The 19,559-nt window shown below is 36.3% G+C and overlaps 1 protein-coding gene across 3 annotated transcripts; it reads right to left on the bottom strand.

The window, feature by feature from the left end:
• Positions 1–3,544: 3,544 nt before the first annotated feature.
• On the bottom strand, positions 3,545–18,405 carry Smp_141630.1 (splicing factor 3b, subunit 1-related; the record flags this gene model as incomplete). 3 transcript variants are annotated; one of them, XM_018794186.1, is made up of 16 exons in its annotated part: positions 18,346–18,398; positions 18,203–18,304; positions 17,926–17,995; positions 17,349–17,794; positions 16,988–17,275; positions 15,828–16,113; positions 14,410–14,669; positions 11,746–11,967; positions 10,580–10,723; positions 8,356–9,045; positions 6,643–6,864; positions 5,634–5,995; positions 5,054–5,279; positions 4,711–4,944; positions 4,424–4,640; positions 3,545–3,896 (listed from the first exon to the last, which is right to left on the bottom strand). In XM_018794186.1, exons 4-14 carry the CDS (start codon positions 17,748–17,750, stop codon positions 4,879–4,881), a joined length of 3,168 nt encoding a protein of 1,055 aa, XP_018648624.1. In that variant the 5' UTR covers positions 17,751–17,794; positions 17,926–17,995; positions 18,203–18,304; positions 18,346–18,398. The 3 variants fall into 3 exon arrangements, with proteins under 3 accessions (XP_018648624.1, XP_018648623.1, XP_018648625.1); XM_018794185.1 differs by lacking the exon at positions 17,926–17,995 and having other exon boundaries at positions 4,424–4,944; positions 18,346–18,405; XM_018794188.1 differs by lacking the exons at positions 3,545–3,896; positions 4,424–4,640 and having other exon boundaries at positions 4,879–4,944; positions 16,988–17,794.
• Between the last annotated feature and the right edge of the window lie 1,154 nt (positions 18,406–19,559).

The raw sequence follows: 19,559 nt of genomic DNA, 5'->3' as shown, positions 1-19,559 counted from the left end.
TAATGCCAGTTACTCAAACTTCTCAATTGGAAAAATATTTTGATAAAAAAGAATGTAATTTAATGATTTATCGTTTCATCTATGAATACACACTTCACTTATGCAGTTTCAGTGAAAAATACCTTAATTTTGTACGATTTCGAGCGTAGGCTCCACGCTCATTGAGACAAAATTCACTCCAAGATAACGTGAGAAAATTTTATAACAGCTTTCAAGTAATGTATTCTTACAAATATTGACATGAACTAAGCTACAGTCATGTAACTAGAAGAAAGCTGATAGAAATTCAAATAAAAAAGAGTCCATATTTTAAGAATTAGATAAAAATGTACATGTATTCAGAAAGGTTTTTATCTTGAATTTTGAAAAGCTTCAGTCCATGCAAGATGTTATGACTGTACAAAACAGTAAGTCGAATAACAATATTCATCTAATAACCTTTTTTCCAGTGTCTTTATTAAGGTTGTACATCTCTTAAAAATGTGATATATAAACATTAGGGAGTAATCCTACTTTTAAGTTTCTTATCCATACAATAACTAATCAATGTTGTGTATTTAGTTTTAATCATAAAGAAGCCATTGATCTCTCTTTAGTGTTTGCTCAGATTCGTCATCGACGTGTGTCCAGATTGTAGTGGAAACTGATCCAGCTCCAAGTGACCAAATGAATTTTATTTGAAGGAGCTATGGTTAATCTGCGTGAACAACTAATAACTCCTTGCATGACTGTGTGGAATACATAAATTAGCTAATAACATCACTTGGAAATTTGACCAATAACATTAACTTGCCACTGAGTTTCGAAAGAATGATGAGATGTAAACTTACTTAGCCTTCAGAAAATCTAAACTTGACAAGTTAATTTAGAGTATTTACCAACAGAAATTAGTTTTGCAGGTATATGTAAATTTTTCTCAGACTCGTGGTGATCGTTAATTGTCCCAGTTTGTAAGGGAGCACAAAAATCCTCTGATGAAAATCAAAGAAGAGTCAGTATAACTTATACACTATTTAAGATATTACCATCCAATTTTATCAGGCCGTTTGAAAGAAAACGGGAACAGGAAAACTCCAAATAACTAATTAGATCTTAGATATGGCAGTGAGTGTATTGACTAAAACTTTACCCTTCAACAGGTCCTAAAACACAAACTGTGATCATATTTCTTAACCTGAAGTCTGAACCTAACCATGCTGTCCAAAAACTTTCAAGACTGTTTATTGACGAAAAGAATAAAAAGCACATAAACTTAGTGAAGACTGTGTCCGAACACTTGGTCGAGTCAGAGCCCATATACATCGAAGTTGATATTCTTTATTGGTGCATATCTGCTTCCCCCGATTTCTATTTAATTTCGTCAACGACAAGGTTGTGGAGATAACATTCTTTGTTCGATTTCTTAGGAACTGATCTGTCTCATTGATGACACTGACAAAACAATCTTTTAGCTAACATGATCAATATTGAGATGTTTCTCTCACTCTGAATACTAAATATTACTCCAAGACGGGTCTGCGTCAACTTCCACAGTTAGAACGACAGAAGCTTAATTAATCGATCCTTGAAAAAAGACCAAGACAGAGTACAGTGACTTTTCATTTAACTAATCAGTGTTAGTGGATAGATTGAGACGACACTCGAACACTCCTGTGTATACAGATTTTAGAAATACTTTTTTTGTCCGCTTGCGATTTTGTTCTAATAAAGAACCGATTGAGTGAAGCATTGTCTCCAAAGAATATCAGGCAACGGAATATATATTACCTAGAATGATAACAGGAAATGAAACAACGACTAAAGTGAGTGGTGCTTGCGTTCCACAACCATAGTTACTACATACTCTAATGGTGGTTAACACAGAACTAGTTAAAAGAATGACGACAGTAATGAAAGAAAAATATCATCGGTTCGTGTGGTTGTTAGCTCCAGAAACTGCACTATCACGGGAGGTCTATCCGATATAACCGTAAGGTGGTTGAGGTTTCCTGGTGACAAGTTTCAAAATTGGTCACAATGACGCTAAGTCCTTATTCTACCTTGAGTCTTGAGTTTTAAAATCATTTCATAATTCTTTATTTTATTCACAATAATTCGGATCGTTGAATGTATAAACAATGGAAGTGCTCACAAGATAACTTTAAAAAACTAGTAAGTTGCTCGGATAAATTAAACAAATGACATACGAGTGATTTTAACAGGCGATCAACTTTAAAGATATCACTGCACAGTTCACCTCAAGCCTACGCTCAACGGAATAGAGCAGTCACAAAAACACTTACTTACATTCCGAAGAAAAATATATGAATGTTGAAGTTTTCGGTCATAGGTTTATGTATCCGAGTGTCATCATCAGAATAAAGAGTCGAACCTACCTCACATAATTAAGTTTTGGGATGGCATTTACATGTAATCATTACTTTCTAGAAAAAATTTTCTCGTCAAATGAGATACAATATCATTGTACGTATGCATAGACGATTGTGATCATATGTCAGTTACCTTTCTGTCAGGTCAGTCAACTTGCAGATATTAAGACCTAACAGTACCTATGCAGTTAGTTTCTACAGCCAACCAACATGACTACACTTAAATACTATAAGATTGAAGATGAGTAACCACTAAGTCTCCCAAAATGCCTTTACGAGCATGATTTTATAATTAACAGAAAAGTACGAGCCTGCATGAAGCTAATGTGAAAGCAGACTGTTAGTTCAAGTTTCACTTAAAGATGCCTCGATAGCCAGTATTCAAGAATACAGAGATGAGAATTTGTTTGTCATCTGCCAATATAGAAAACATGTTTCATGCGCTTTAGTCTGAAGGATTAACTGATTTCATACTGAACGCCAGGGCCCGGACAACAATAATGCTTTAGGTGTACAAGTACAACAATTCGTGCCGCCGAACTATAAGATTCAATCACATATAGAAGAGTATACATTATCTCTCAGGTTACCTTTATTCACATCCCAAGAAAATACAATCTATGGTGATCTTTGCCACCGACTAAATTAATACAATTCTCCATACCAAATTTATCGACAGAAAGATACCTAGCAATCTCTTCCGACAACTTGAGCCTGAATTCAAATACATCACATTTGAATTAACTAGCTATAATGCAGATCTGCGTGACTCTTCTAGGTAAGCCTATTATTTAGAGGATCAACAAACTCATTTCCAAAGAACAGAGATAAACTACAAATGTTGTTACAACCGAATATCAGAGGCAAATTTATGGGCTTAAAACTTAACTGTTACAGGAGCTCCAAACTTTCTGAGTGGGGCTCACGCGAAAAGCGTCGAAATTAATCAGTGACGCTGAAAATTGGCGTTTTTTTTACCAGTAATTCAGTAGATGAAACAGTGGCCTCGTCAAATCTAACTTGAGATCGGTTAGTTTTTGAATCGCTCCTATCCCTACTTTTAAAAGATTAACGATGGCGATGGCATGGGGAATCTTTGTGGCAATAATTTCTAGATTATGAGGTCAGAAATTCACTCACATCACCCACATGAATAGATTAGAAAACACATGAATCAATTAAACTGATTTATTAATCCGAAAAGTTAGTTTAAATACAAGACCACGATAATGTGTAAAACCTCAGGAGTAAATAGATCCTGATATCAGGAACTTATTTGAAGGACAATAATTCAGTAGTAACAAAACATAAAGGTTTGGGAACGAAAATAAGAAGTAAATAGGATTGAAAATACTGACAAATACATTTTCACAAAATATAAGACAATTCATGTCTGATATAAGTGTGATCTTGTTCGTCAGGAATACGTGGGAAACCATAAACTAAGCCATCTTGATTACCAATGTAAATAGTATTGTACACTTTCCACATCATATCTCTCACTTTCCTAGCAGGATGAAATAAGCCCTAAGAGGAACGAAAAACATAAAAATATGTAAACTATCCAGTGAAATATAAACAATATACTTTTCAAAAAGAAGAATAACTTGTGATATGTGGGGATCGGAAGTTTTTACTATTCATTCAACTAAGCTGATAAAAAAGCTTTAAAGTTGGAGAAAATCTATTCTAGGGACCGTTTATCATTTTCGTAAATTCGGTGAAAACATCACATTTGTTGCGACTTATGTATGATTGTCCTGAACAGTTGTGATAAATCTTCTTATAAAATCCAACAGGGACGCCACGTAGTTCTTGTTTGAAGGAAAATATAGCCTCATTTGGAAGCAATAGGACAAAAATATTCAGGACACTAATGAAAATGTTTATTTCTTTCTTGGTAAGCGTAAGTGTATAATAATATTTAAAGACTAATTTTTCCCAATACCAACAGGAAAACCCAATAAACAGCGCAGAAAACGGAATTAATAGGAGTCTTTAAAAAACCTTTCACCAATAGATGCAAATATATCTCATATTTATGGAAAACTTACTTGAAGACAATACTGAAGTACTTTGTTAGGACCAAGTGCAACACGGAGACCTTCAATGCAAAACATGAAAGCCTGAATGACATGTGGTGAAGTTTCCAAGACATTAGGCCAAACGACGTTCAGGAGATGCAAAAGAGCGTCTTCACAGCCGAACCCATATACACCAAGAGCCATATGAGCGACTGCAGTCATCGCAGTTTGCCTGTGCACAAGATCACTGAAAAGAAAAATACATTAGGTCAGCAAACAGCATACAAAGAGAGTATATTAAGGAATTTTTAAGTTACCGGTCCATTAGTGCATCTTCTAACAGAGGAGTTACGGCATATATGTAGTCTTTGCTCATTTCACCAATATACTCGAACATGAAAGCCAGAGATTTTAAAACACCATTTTGAACATTTAGTTCAGGGACCCTATATTCATTCATAAGACCAGGTAAAACAGTAAATGGACTACATGTCTCTGCAACGATAGCAATGGCAACAGTTGTGCAAACACGATTTTGACGCTCTTGAAACCTGAAAGAAAAATTAATATGAAAATGGGGAAAACGAATGAAAGTGAGGAAGATAACAGAGAATAAACTGTAAGTAACTGGTTTCGATAAACAAACTCTAAAAAACTCACCTTTAAATTATTTAAGAGAGTCGCCAAAACATCATGTGGACCGATTGCTTTGGCAATATAACCAAAAGTGTTAACAGTCGCTCGTCGAATTGATTTTTTATGCGCTTTTAATAATTCCAAGAGTTCAAAGCAGATACGCATCCATTCTCTAGAAGAGACATACTCTGATCCACGGTCTGCTATTCGTCCAACAAGATCGATACAGTTCTCTTCGACTTTTTCGTGCCTAGAAAACAAGACGAGTATCATTACCAAGGTCTAACTAGATAATATCAAACTTATTGAGCGTAGGGCGGATCGACTGTTTATAAGTAGACAACTGCATTTCTGATGTTTTATGACATAATGTAGTCCGCTTCTTCAGAGAATAAAAAAGTGAGCCAAATTGGTACAAGTTTAAATAGTACCATTCATTATTTTAATTGTATGCATGGAAAAGAAGTTTAAAGATGCAATCTTTAGATATCGAAAAAAACATCAGTAAAACTAATGATCAAAATATAAGTCGGTGGTAAGCTGACTGAAAACGACCATGTTGTGTACCGTTTAGCGATGATGAACAATAACATTTAAAACTAACCTGTTTTTCAATATTGGTGTCAATCTCGGCAGAAGTTCTTTAATTGGAGGAGTCATTTTGGTCATACCAATTACATTTACAATAGCCTTAAGGGCACCCAAAATACTTCCAAGTACTTCCGGATATTCTTCACCAAGGTATTCATATAAAACTACACCCAAATGACCCATTAGTTTTTCTTCTTGGCACACTTTCATTACACCAGCAATACGACTAATAAGGTCGGCCGCCTGCTGACGAACTTTAGCCGATTTGTTATTAAGACGCCATAAGATTGTACCACAAATTTGGGGCAAGTACGGTTTGACACGTTTACCAAGTGATTGTACAATAGTTCCAAAGCCGATCAACATGACAGCGTCCTGAGTATTAAAAGGTATCAAAAGAATGCATATAAATCTATGGTGTGAAAATGTGGCTTACTACACTTAAAAACAGGCAAACGACAATAATTTAGCCTGGTGTTTTAATAAGCTGGTATAGTTGAAGGAATTTGAACAAACACACATTCTTCATTTTAAAAACATTTCAAAGATTAAAGGACCTGAGATGATATTTTAAGATGAAGCCCATCACTCTATGAATAGTACAGGGAAGTCAATCATCGTACAAGGAGCATCTTTAGCGCTTGGATTTGAACTAGCAGTTAATAAAACAAGATTTATATCGACCGGCAACCCATTAGATGGGGACCGGATGCTAAGATAATTGGGCTATGGTTCATAATTAGTAAACTCGGCAGGACCTTATACTGTTTAATTCGATGCTCGATTTGCAAACCAAATATTTAAAAATTTGGAGATAATAACTACTAAGATATTACTCATTTGAAACTGTATGTATAAAATCAAGCAGAAGTTGCATTGAACCCTGGATACTTCAGAAACTCTAGATTCACGTTAGTGAATTGAAGCTGATTAAGTCATGAAAGGAAAGTATCCGAATAGTAATTCCAAAAGCAATGAACAATTTACTTATTCGAAATATAAAATATTTACAAGTAGCTCACTTCGGTACTTTGTTCCTGGAAAGCATACAATATACCATCGATTAATTGTTCTTCAAGTCGAGCATCAACTTCTGTGCTTCCTAGTGCAGACATAACTTTTTCGATAGTCTCCATCACCATTTTACGATAAGGTTCGGACTCATCTTTGAGGTCATCTACAATTCTAGAGATGATATCAGCTGCACCGACTTTATTTGCTATTTCCACAGTTGTATCAACCAGCTAGCAGTTAATAATAGAGAAAATAAAGCATCTTTTTATGTACAAGGTAATAAGACCAAGCTAATTTTTTTGAAATTCGTGGTTGAAAATTGATAATGAGCTGAGTGACAACCAATTACAAATAAAACGGTAAGAAAACGAAATATACTCAATTATGATGAGGCTATGTCACTAGCACATCACATGTCGAGGTATTTTCTTCGTCGTGCTTCACGCAAAAGATCTTACTATGAGAAATTACATAACACATTTAACTGACTTCAAAAATAAATTCACTAGTGATCTGAAACTGAAAAAATATTATCCTTATACCCTAATTTACGAAATCCAAGATAAATTCAAGTGTAAAGGTTTTTTGAATTTTTGAAGATGGTAAACAGTTCAAAGTCACTTGACTACGGTTACTGATACAATTTATTTTACAGAAAATTCATGAAAGAGACACAACATAATGATAGCAGTAGCAAAATCATAGAACCCCCGAAAATTATCAGACAGGTTATGAAATTACAATTAGTTGTATAATTAACAGTAAAATTTACTTGTATGGGAAAAAAACTGTTTATGTGCGTTATCACGATGAAATTTGTCAAGCATAAATATATTATGTAAAATTTTTAAATGAAGCTCAATGATGCTTAGATTTCAATATGATAAATCCCTTTTTTTCAACAATTTTAGTCTATTATCTAAACCGTTAGTTTTGACACATTTCCTTAATAGCAATTTGGAAGCAAGTATCTTGAGCGAAATCTGTAGTTGACAAGCTCATCAAGTGTTTGAAAACCAGCGAATATAATTTTAATTTGACCAGTTATAAGCTGCACAACCTATAGATATAGTTAATTGTGTCCAACATACTTGTATGTAAAAAGTTTTACTCTGTTGAAGTTTGAGATAATACTGCATCAAGAACCAGAAATGAATAATCATTGGTTGTTTAAGGACTTTTATTTTCCATTATTGACTACCCATTTGCTAACCGATAAACAGCTCATAAACATACTATTTTATTTAAATATTTCGCACATATATGGCCTGAATTTTCTAATAAATTATATTCAAAAAGACTTAAACTTAGTACCAAGATATGGGATTAGTTGGTTAGAATTAACGTGATAATCATAACCTATGACTGGAGATTTTAAGTGACATTTCAGAAAACCGGTCAAACTGGTGCAGTTGCATTAATTTATATCTTGGATCTTAACACAATTTCATACACTTTTAACTCGACTTTTATTTGTTCTTATGGTTTATATTCATCAAGCTTATATTTTTTCACGTTCACTGATACTATTATCATCTCATTTTTAAAATCTTTATATTGTTAACTTCTTTCCTCTATACTGGTATGAAAAGTGAGAATGTAAATTTGCGTGAACTTTTGCTAGGTTTAATGTTTGTGGCTGACTTGGAACTTGGTATGAGCAAAATTAATATTCATCAAGATCAAATTACAATACAACAAAAAACGTAAAACATGAATACCTGTCTGTAATTGCGCCGATCTAGAGCCATACGTTGTGTCCAAAAGCTACGGAAAAACGGTGGTAGAATTTCTGACTTAATATAATCAGGTTCAACACCGTCCGTTGCACAGCACTGCTTGACTACTTTAAGAACGATTTTTTTCATTTCTTCATCAGGAGACTGAAACTCACGGATCAAGATTAACATAACTTCACGGGTATAATAATTGGCATACTCTGCATCCATTAGAGGGATGAGGTAGCCAATAGCCTTGAGGAAAGCAGCTAAACCTTTGCCTCGATGAGTTCTTATACCACGCCACAAAGGTTCCAAAACGGAGTCAAACGATTCTATGCCATAAGGAGTGGCTGCTTCAGCAAGAGCAGCCAAGGCCAATGCTGTAATGGTGCGAACTTTTTGTTGTTCATCAACTAAACCATGTTCAATAATTTCCACTAAAGACCGCAAATGCGGTAGAATTGCACAACCCATAAGGATGGATATTTGTTGGACAATCTTGATGCCAGTATGTCTAGCTTGCCAAGATTTTTTAGATTTGCAAACGGCTTTTAAAAATGGCAACAAACTAGGGATTCCTAGGGCTGATGCAACGACAGCAAACGCTCTTGCAGTTGTATTACGCACATATTCGTCCATATTATCAATGTCGGGACGCATAGTAGAAATCATGGTAGCAAGTCCGGCAGCCTATTAGATATAAATAGTAAAATGTCAAATAATTCACCAAAAAACCGTCATTTATTGTTATACATGAAAGTATATATAAAGGAACTTCAGCGAGTCACGAACAACATAGAATTTGGAAAGAGTTTACGAATGACTGTCACCCTTATCGTATTATCATCCTAAAAGGGATGAAATATAAGTCAAAACTAACAAAGCAGAGGTTAGTTAGCGCTCGACTTACATTAGATTCTAAAGTATGTGCCATCTGAATTTCATCAAGAAATGTAGTAGTGTTACTAGTAGTAATATAAGTGTCTAAGAATCAGTACTTGGGTACTGAGTTGGATTACAATAAAACAAAATAATCTGTCAGTTTTATGAAGATGTCCTTTCAGATAGCAAACTTTGGTTAGAGTTGACTAATTTATTTAAGCTGAATAAAACAGTTTAATTTCAAAACAATGCAAAGCAAAACAGGAAAGGACTTCCTACAGCTAATAGCGGGAAACGAGTTACATAGCGCACTACATTGTAGAGTTCCGATGCTCTTATTAGATGAACTTTACATTCACTCCCCATTAAGTTTTAGTGAAACATTGATGTATCAGCTCCACTACAGTTGTGGTATTTAAAAAGAGTACGACTACACCAATGCAGAATCAGGTACATTTATATTATCATATTTACACGAGAAGTTAGTGTTTCTATTTTGATTTGTTTTGTCCTAGTTAACTACAGTTAGCATTGTGATTTAATTTTCCCAAGTTATGCCTTGATTTGGGTTTGTTTTATTGCTGTGACGAGAAATTTTGGCTGCGACAAATCCATGCCAAGTTCTACACTTCTTGAACTTTCTGCCTTTCTGAGGCCCACCTTGAATATTGTTATTACCAATAAAAGATACCTGAATTTTAGTTGATGATGCATATTATAGACGGAAAATTTTAAAAAGGAAAGAGTAATTGATATTAAAATCTTTGGAGATATGTTGACTTATTTATTGACCATCTTCAAACTAAGTTTCGTTGATAACTTCACTGTTAAATGTGAATAACCTTAACAATGTCAGCGGATGTGTGTATTGTAAAGCGATACAATAGTAAGCAGATAAAAAATTGGAGAAATCTTAAACATTAAGATAGAAATAACGGGTCTTATTAAGCAAACGGAATGACGGTCATTGATGAGAGGAATACTTGTTAGATGCAGAATAACAGAATGAAAATGTAAATTTTGTAGTCATAATGCTTCTTGGAACAAGACAAGTGAGGACGCAGAGAAAAGTTGAAAAAAGGCAAGTGTATCTGCAAGACATACATATTTGAAACGAAAGCTTAAGTAAATGATTGCCATTTTCATCCGTAGTGAACGATTATCGTCATACAGGTTCATTGACTTAGATTGAACTTCAATACATACACAAGTGAAGTTAGTAGCTTTGTTTCTTCTTCAACCATTTCTTCAGGTTTCATTACTTTTAGTTGGCTTTATAGTAAATGAACATACTATCACTTAACATGGGAAATCAGTGTACAAGTATACTTTTTTCACTTACTTTCGCGAGATTAGATATTATTTCTCGTCCCTCGACACGAGCATAATAATCTTCATCAATAAGTAGGGGTTCAATAACAACCAAAATTTTGTGAACAAACGGACGGACAAGATCATCCAGTTTATACAAAATACGATCGATGACCTACCGAAATAAAGAAGTGAATAAAACTCATGTTTGTTTTACCTGAAGATTTAAGATAAAGTACATGAGATAACAGGACTGTATGGTTATAACTGAAATTCAACACCAAGAATGCGTTACACCGTAGTTACTTAACACTAAATAAAAGGAATAAAAATGGGTCTGACGCAGAGCACAGTGAAGCCACAGTCGACATACAAAATTGTTTGAATTTTCAAGATAGAAGTAGTTCCGACTACAATATTGGATGCACGATAGTTATATAGATGAATGGGTGGAACTATAATTTATGGATGAACCTTTGAAAGACATCAAAGTGACTGTAAGGAAATTCACCTCCCTACTAGGGTCTAAAGAGGGGGGGGTTGTAAATTGATGCGAGAAATAGGGATTGGGATTTAGAATCAGAAGTTAAGGTTAGGAATCAGAGTTTTCATCACGAACCGACATCAGCTAAAATGTCATTTAGCCAAATGAATGAATGAATTTCGCGCAAAAATCCAAGACTTGCTATCTTGAATTTGCTTAGTTCGTCCACAAATTATGGTTCCGTCAGATGAATGTTTTCGTTACTCGTGCGCACCGTGTTAAGACAACTAAGTTTATATTTGCATTATACAATTTATTATACCTTAACCAAATTCTCTTTTACATAGTGTGGTATACACTAGTACACATTAAATATTGGGAAAGACTAAAAAAACTCGGAACATGAAACAAACCTGACAAGATTTTCTGAGTTTAATCATACAATTTATGAACAAAAATGAACAATAATAATAAACTACATAGTGTGTTTGTCTTCTCTTTTAATTTCATTTAAAGGAGTACTTTAAATTACTACAGATTGGATATTATTAAATTGAAAAGTGATGCATACTGAAAACAAAGCATAGAAATAAATTTGACAATCAATGATATTTGCAATAATGAAACAGGTTTAGAACAATTAAAAAACTGTATAGATATATAACCGAAAATGCTGAGATTGTAGACATAATTAATTGAAAGGTCCAAGTTACCTTCACTAACAAATGGCGTTCTTGATCTTCTAATGTAGGAGACATCAGAAGGGGTAGTATTTGTTTAAACAAAGGTCCCGCACCGAATTCTCTTGCTTTCTCTGTGATTTGCCTTAGGGCTGATTTACGCATTGGAGGAGTGCCATTTTTAATCTTGAGCAAAAATGTCATTATCTTTCTTTCACGTGCCTCCTCAGGCGGAAGAGTGTCCTCATCGACATCCTTTAACAAAGAGAAAACGTATCTTAGGAATTAACGAAAAAACTTGTAGGAAAAATGAGATGTATCTTGATATTTGTCCTCCACCCTGGTACGGTCGAAGGTGAGGGGAATCAGCTTTCTCTCGAAATGCTCTCACATGGCCACGCCTAAACAGCCACTGTCAGGGAAGTCCTACTCACTGCATTCTTGTGGTGGGGGTGTTGTTTACGAAATTGAGAGGACGGAAAGCAAATGTCCGGCGCTTTAACCGAGTTAGTGGGTCTCGGAGGATCCATCTAGGGTAGTTGGAAAACCCCGATTCTTAATCAATGCTGCACATGAGCTCCAGAATCCTGATGAAACAAATGGCGTTTGAACCTATTGTTGGTCATAGGCTACCATGGGACTGTATCTCCTAACGTCGCTCCACCGCCTTGTGGATTAGACCTTCAGGTCAAAGGTTCGGGGTGTGGTCCCCCAAGAAAACCACCTGCTTCGATTTGGGCACTCGAGCAGTATCCCAGCCCTCACACAAATCTATGATAACTGGTATTAGCCTCACTGTTATTGTGTGGCGCACATGTTTTTGTTATTCCCTTGTACCAATGTTTATGAGTTCAAATAAATAACATTTGCAACATATTACGAAAAAACGTATCGCATTACGTTAAACGTCGGTTACCTCAAAAAATATTATACTGATGTGTTTAACGTGTGATAAAAAGGTTTGGAAATGTGACCGAAATACCTTGCCATAAAATGAATACATAGAAAATATGGGTCGATGAGGCCAAAAAGCTGCTAATAGTACTTTAAAAGCTCGCCTTACAAGTGACTTAGACGGTAGTTTGCTAGAAATGTTTTTTGAAGGATAAGCAACAATACTAATGATTAATTTATTGAACATAGTAACAGAGAAGAAAAGTAAAGAAAGCAAAAAATGTTACGAAGAAACTAAAAGTGGTTGTCAACCCTTTATACGAATATCGATTTTAAAGGTGACCGAGTTGTAGAAAATTTGAAGAGGTATTGTTAGCTCTCTCAAAAGAACGTTTGCAGCAACATGCTGTGATGGAGCTAGACACGCGGATTGTTTGATGAGAGTTTTATTAGAGAGTGGTTAAGAATGTTAAACGGCGTAGTTGGAAAAAGGCGGAAATTGACCGATAAGAAGTCCCACAAGTAAAAATCTTGTGAACATGACCCATTCAATTAGAATAGTGTCCAGAATCATCTATAAGGTAAATAGAAACTTTTCAAGGACAAGGAACTTCCGTTTCCTTAGCATTGCCAGACATTTAGCTACGTGAGATATTTCAAATGGAATACGAGGTATATTATGTACTTTATGTCAATTTCTAGTGGATACGTGAAGTAAGAGGTATATCACTAATTAAACTAGTGGCAAAACTTTTGAAAACGAAAACTAAGAAACTTCCCAGACAAAAATTGGCACGAAAAGTAAATTAATCATGGAAATATTGATGATAGTTCAGTGTCATAAATGATGACTTGATAGACTAATGCTTTCTTGACTGTCACCAGAATTCCTCTTCATGTGCTTCTGACCCAGAAACTACCGAAGTCAAGATTTAGTCAATACATTTACCGTTCTGAATGCAACTGCCTAAAGTTGACCGACCCATATGTACGAGTTTGAACAAGTGGATCCATGAATTAAATGATATGCAGTATTTTAAGAATGTATTTGGAACACTAAAATCAGTGTTAAAAGACAACTATATCAGGTGGATGTCAATTCCCAACATGATTTAACATGTGACACAGAGGTTCAGAACAACCACTTTAAGGTGGTTAGTCCCACAGAGGTTGCGGTATTTGAACACATGGAATTATTTCGGAATCTCCAGCTTGGAGCAAGCAAGTGTTACAGGTATATGTCTAGATTACATGGATAGAAGTAACAAATTTGACTTCTGACAGACAGATGTTAAGATATCAAAAGTTTCTGTATGGGTAGTCTATATAACTGAAAATTCATCAGGTTTATAGATTCACGAACTTCCCAACTAATTAACCGTGAGTTATGTAACATGGGTTCCAGCTGTTAAGACAGTTTACTAATCCTGAAAAGGGCGTTATTCATAGATAATAAAAAGTGCATACAATAGATGCTAGTGACAAACTGAAGTTTGAGGATTCTGAATACTAAAACAAAAGAAAGTGACACTGTCCGTATACTTGGGGTTAAGATGTACTTAAGGGGACAGACTTATTTCAGGACAGTCATTAGTAATTAAAGTACCGGAAAATGATGAAACAAGGTTTTGTTGAAGCATTAAGATGGTTGATAACAATCAAGATAGGTGTTTGTATACTTTTCCTCAAAAGATTTTTAACTAAACTTCCACGAAAAGTGATAGTTCCAAAAAGAAGTTGCTTAGTGAATGGAAATTATTTTTGGCGTGATGAAATTATAAATAAATATTCAGGTTAACTAACTTGTAGCAGTTTATCAAAATACTGTAGGTCATCAGGTCTCATCATGGGTAAATTTGCTCCTTTGGGTTGCATGTCACCAAGAGCAGCAGCATTACCTCCGGTCGCATTCATACCAAACCCAGCTGTTGTCCCAATATCAGGTGTGCCGATTCTAAAGCCCATTGGAGTCCCTCCGATCATTGGAGTAGGTGTTGCTACCAATCGATGAGCAGGAGTTCTTATTGGGACGTAACCGGCGGGAGGTGGCATAATTTTATAACCTGGAGACAAGTGAATCAGTATATTAAATTTTATACACAAAATTATTTACCCGACAGTTGTGTGCACCCGTAGCAGAAAAAAAGGTGACTGAGCAATAAGAAAGTGATAACTTGACTGTTATTGATGTTGGTTAGTTAACAGCAGTGAAGATCTACTCATTTTTCATGGGATGTATCAGTCATGAAACTATTCCCGGTTGTGGAAATAACTGAAATGATACATTTCGCTGAAACGAATAACACTAATCGCCAATAGGCTAGACGGGCTTGGCCTTGACTCCATACACAATAAAAAGAAATTACGAATATATTGAGATCGCAGGTGACTGGTGTAAATATAGAGGGACTCATTCGAGGAAGTCAAATATATAAACGAACTTGTAAGTGTGCACCACATGAAATGGTATGGATGTTTAAAGTACTGAACTGCGAACTAACAAATGGCGTTATCATTCGGCATAATTAGTTGGGAGGAATGTTTCTTTATAATAAAGCACCAATAAATATGCCCAGCACAGAGCGAAAAGATAACGTTGAGAACAAATCAGAAAATCCTTTAAAAAAAGTACGTAATGAGATAATTCGGACAAGAACGCGGTTTTATTTGCACCTAATACAATAAAGACAACAGCACGAATGCTAACAGCCCTTATTCTAAGACATATTTGATGACACGCATAATCTTTAGAATCTCATCTATAGTCAAAATGTGTCGAAAAATATAGGGGTGACAAAACCACCCCTTATTTTGTCATGTCATAAACCACTTAATATTGTTTGTGCTGGGAAATGCACAGTGTGAGATGAGAAAACATGAACTAAGAGATGTGCAGGCCACCGCGAACGATGCTTAGAGGCAGAAACAATCGTTGGATTGCCGCCTAACCAATGATAAGCAATTAAAGGTTTATGTTGGAAAACTTAACATTGTGTGGGAGTAGCAGTTAGCTATTGAAAAGCTCACATTTACTGTTTTCTTTTTGTCTGAAATATGATAACTTGTTATGTTATTGAAGCATGCTTGGCGTGGTAGAAATGACGGATTCAGTAAGTTAATAAGTTTTCTGCTACAAATAAGTTCATATTTTTAAACTAACATAAAATTGGTGAAAAAATTACTTGAATTCATCAAATAACTTGATAAAACCGAACTCATACCTGGAGGCAACAACTCATCTAAATCCTCGTCAGTTAGCGGCCTGTTTCGATCATCGATTTCCTTCTGCCAAGCATATACTTGTAGCTGTTCGGGAGTCATTGGGATTCCTGCTCCTGGTATTGTTATGGCAGCAGACCCGAAATTCGGTGTGGCCATAGCCATAGCCCGTAAACCTGTTGGAGTAGTTCCAGAAGGGGTGAAAGCGCTGGCTGCATTAAAGCCTCCAGGGGTTGCTCCTGGCGTAATTCCCCCCATAGCACTTGAAGGTGTGAAGCTACCTGGAGTCTAAAAATCAAAACCACAAGGAACAATTACATATATCATGGGGATCTAAAGAATATGTGCGTATCGGCTTTATATGGTTTTTGCGGCACACTTGCTGTGGGCGAAGTGACTTATATAGAAGATCGTTGGGACTTAACTTATCGATCACGCTATTTTACTAACTTATACGGCATGACAGTGGTTTATCTTAGGCCGACTTTCATCAGGACATTTTAGGCAATTCAAAGCAGTAAATGCTACAATACAGGCTTTTTCTATCATAATGAAATACAAAATCACTAAGGTGCTCTCGAAAACTGCAACCTACAGGTGCTGTGAGTACTTAGGACTGAAAACCTAACAAAATCATGAACACAAAACGGGAAAACAACTACATGCACCACCGACGCATCTCCAAATATTTTCTGAAAACAACTCAGGGATTATCGAGTGGGTCGTTGTTTCAAATAGTTTGAAACTCATTCAACTGGTACTTTATTTCGTTCAAATCTAATAATTTGGCAATTAACTTTTTAGGATTAGTTAGATGCGTTTTAAAGTCTACAGAAATATTTACTAGATGGACTGGTTAAATTCAAGGAGTACCGTACACGTGATTTAAATGCTTATCATTTGGTAATACTGAATTAATTTGTTGCTAATAGTGAAGTATTCCTACAGTTACTAGTGATAAGTCAGCACTAAATTATTGCTGGTAGGTACTTTTGTTTGCAAAAGCTCTTAGCAAGCTGGGTGATAATGAAAGGTTATTTGTTAAGATGAGAGGTCTTACACTAAATTCGAAACTTTTAACATGAAAAGGTACACAGTGAAAATGAAATCATTTGTTACACGAACATGAAGTCCATGGATGAAAAACATCACTGCTACTAACCTGAGATGGTGTTAAGCCACCTGGAGTTGATCCTGCTTTTAGTGGAGTTTCGTCCCATCTAGATCTACGCTTAACGGCAAGTGCGGCCGCAGCAGCAATGCTTGATGGAGTGGAACCCGGTCCATAAACCATCGAAGATGGTGTGTCTTGAATTGACTCTACACCGCCAGGAGTTCGATCAGCTCTGGGGGTTTCTGCCCATCCAGCACCATGACCTGGTGTATCGGCGCCATACCTTTCAGTGTGGGGAGTTTCATCCCAACGGTTACGTCTAGCACTAGGTGTCCCCTAGAGCAGGAGAAAATAAAGTATTAGCACGAGGAATCGGTTAGACATGAAATCCACTGATCTCAATACTTACACCAAATGCAGAACTTCCTGTTTCTCGCCCTGGAGTAGCTGCGAAGTGGGGAGTTTCTGACCATTGCCTAACGCTTTGCCCAGGGGTTGCACCAGGGTCTTTCGCTCTCCCGGGAGTATCATCCCACTGTGACCGGCTTCCAGGGGTTGAGGCTCCTGTTAGTGCAGAGGGTGGACGTGAAGGAGTGAGTGCGTCATCCCCCCAACGCTTCGAAGGAGTTGATGGAGTAGCAGCAGGAGTTGAAGCGTCATTCTTTACCCCGTTGACATCTGTGGTAGGCTGATCCCATCTTCGTCTTTTTGTGGGAACTTCTGAGTCCATTCGCAGCGTCCCAGTTTTGCCTCTTTCGGCTATCTCTGCCTGTAATGCCCGTTGTTCCTTGGTGAGTTGCTGGTTGAGCATAATATCTTTGTACGTTGATAGACGGTGATCCGGTGTTTGATCGCCTACAAACGCCAATTCATCAAATTATTTGTCAGTGGTGCGCAGAAATAAATATAAATAGAAAGAAGCAAAGACAAATTAGGCATTAGAGAACCATATACATAAATTAACATCATATAAAAAAATGACGCACGTGATGAGTTTATCCGGGGCCATCGTCTTCGAACCAAGAGATTGCTTCAAGGTTGAATGATGCGAAATCGCTGTAAAAGAGTTTGGAGTGCGTAGAATGTATAAGAACTAAACGATCACCTAATCATATGCACTTACCAAACGCCCTAACCTTATACAAAAAATAAGCCCCGCTGGACATCACATCGCTATACAAAAAAGAAAAATTCGTTCTTAGATAGGGTAATAACTTAAAGATAAATGCTGATAAACAATAAAAACGTTGCTTGTAGACATACCGTCAGCGAACGGGTCTACTCTGGCTGGAGAAATCATCAGCAATCGACGACGCGAACGATATTCATCCTCACGATCAGCAATAGTTGGACGGCGAATTTCACCTAAAAAGATAGTCGTTAGAGGACAAAATTATTTGATATACCATTCTCGGTGGTCATTCTGCGTCAGTTTTTTGTGTTGACCGCCTTTATCTGTCAAGTGTACTTTTAAACGTTATACAGACGATCGAAATCCAATTACCGATCCAATTTCAGTGACACAAAAAAGACTTTCCTCTTAATACTCAGTATGTTTCCACGCTTTGTGCATCCAATAAACCATTCTGTGTGACAATAGATATTCTTGACCATATTGTAGACGTAAAAAATCCCTAAATAAATGGTTCAAATGGTTGTGGACGGAATAGAAGAAGCTTTCGCTTAACGGGCTTCCGTGTCTAGTAGCAGTGGATCACCAATACCTCCAGGAAAAAACCTAGGCACATTAACGATAATAGAGGAAAAAAATGAATTTGGTAAATTATAATAAGTTATCTTTAGTCCTTAAGAATAAGTCAAGTTTCCTCTTAAAGGACTCCTGGGAAGTCGCTTGGACTAGCTCAGTCGGCAGCGAATTCCAGCATTTGACAACTTTTACGGAGTAGAAGTTGTGTCTGCAGTCTGTTCTGCTATATTGGGTCTCCAGTTTCTGAGTGTTACCTCTGCAAGTCTTCGACATCAATGTTGACCTCACTGGTTTTAGTGAACAAACCCTGGCTGAAGGCGTTGGTCATGCATCTTCACCAGAACACCACTGGGTACACTGTGCTATGCATTCCCTGCAACCAAAAGTCAGATGTGAACAGTGCTCTTGACATATCTAATACGTCTAAATATGTCTTGGAACTCGTTCATTACTGACTTATGATTTGGCTGAATTTGGGATCTTCTGATTACAAATGTGTTGCAGACAAGAGCGTTGTTAAATCCTGAATATCCGTGATATCTCTGACATATTAGGCCTGCACCCTAGTGACCTCACAGTATAGGTAAACTTCTAGTACCAATTTTTGAAACTGGTCATTTGGCGATGAACCGTTTATCACCGCTTAAAAAGGTCAATATTAACCTGAGTAGGTTGAGTGACTGAATAAGTGGGTGAGAGTATAATTTATGGACGACCTTCGAGCGACACTAGAGTGACCTTGAGAATGTTCGACTTTTAACTAGGACCAAATGGGGGTTATAAATCAGGGTGAGGAAATAGAATTAGGATATACAGTTGATGGTTATGGTTAGGGATTAGATTTATGGTTTTCATCACGAACTGACATCAGCTATAATGCCAAAATGATACTTAGCCAAATGTATGGATAAA

The sequence above is a fragment of the Schistosoma mansoni genome, chromosome 1 (assembly GCF_000237925.1).
Source record: "Schistosoma mansoni strain Puerto Rico chromosome 1, complete genome".
In the NCBI taxonomy this organism is placed as follows: Eukaryota; Metazoa; Platyhelminthes; class Trematoda; order Strigeidida; family Schistosomatidae; genus Schistosoma; species Schistosoma mansoni.
This window is presented reverse-complemented; position numbering and strand designations above follow the sequence as displayed.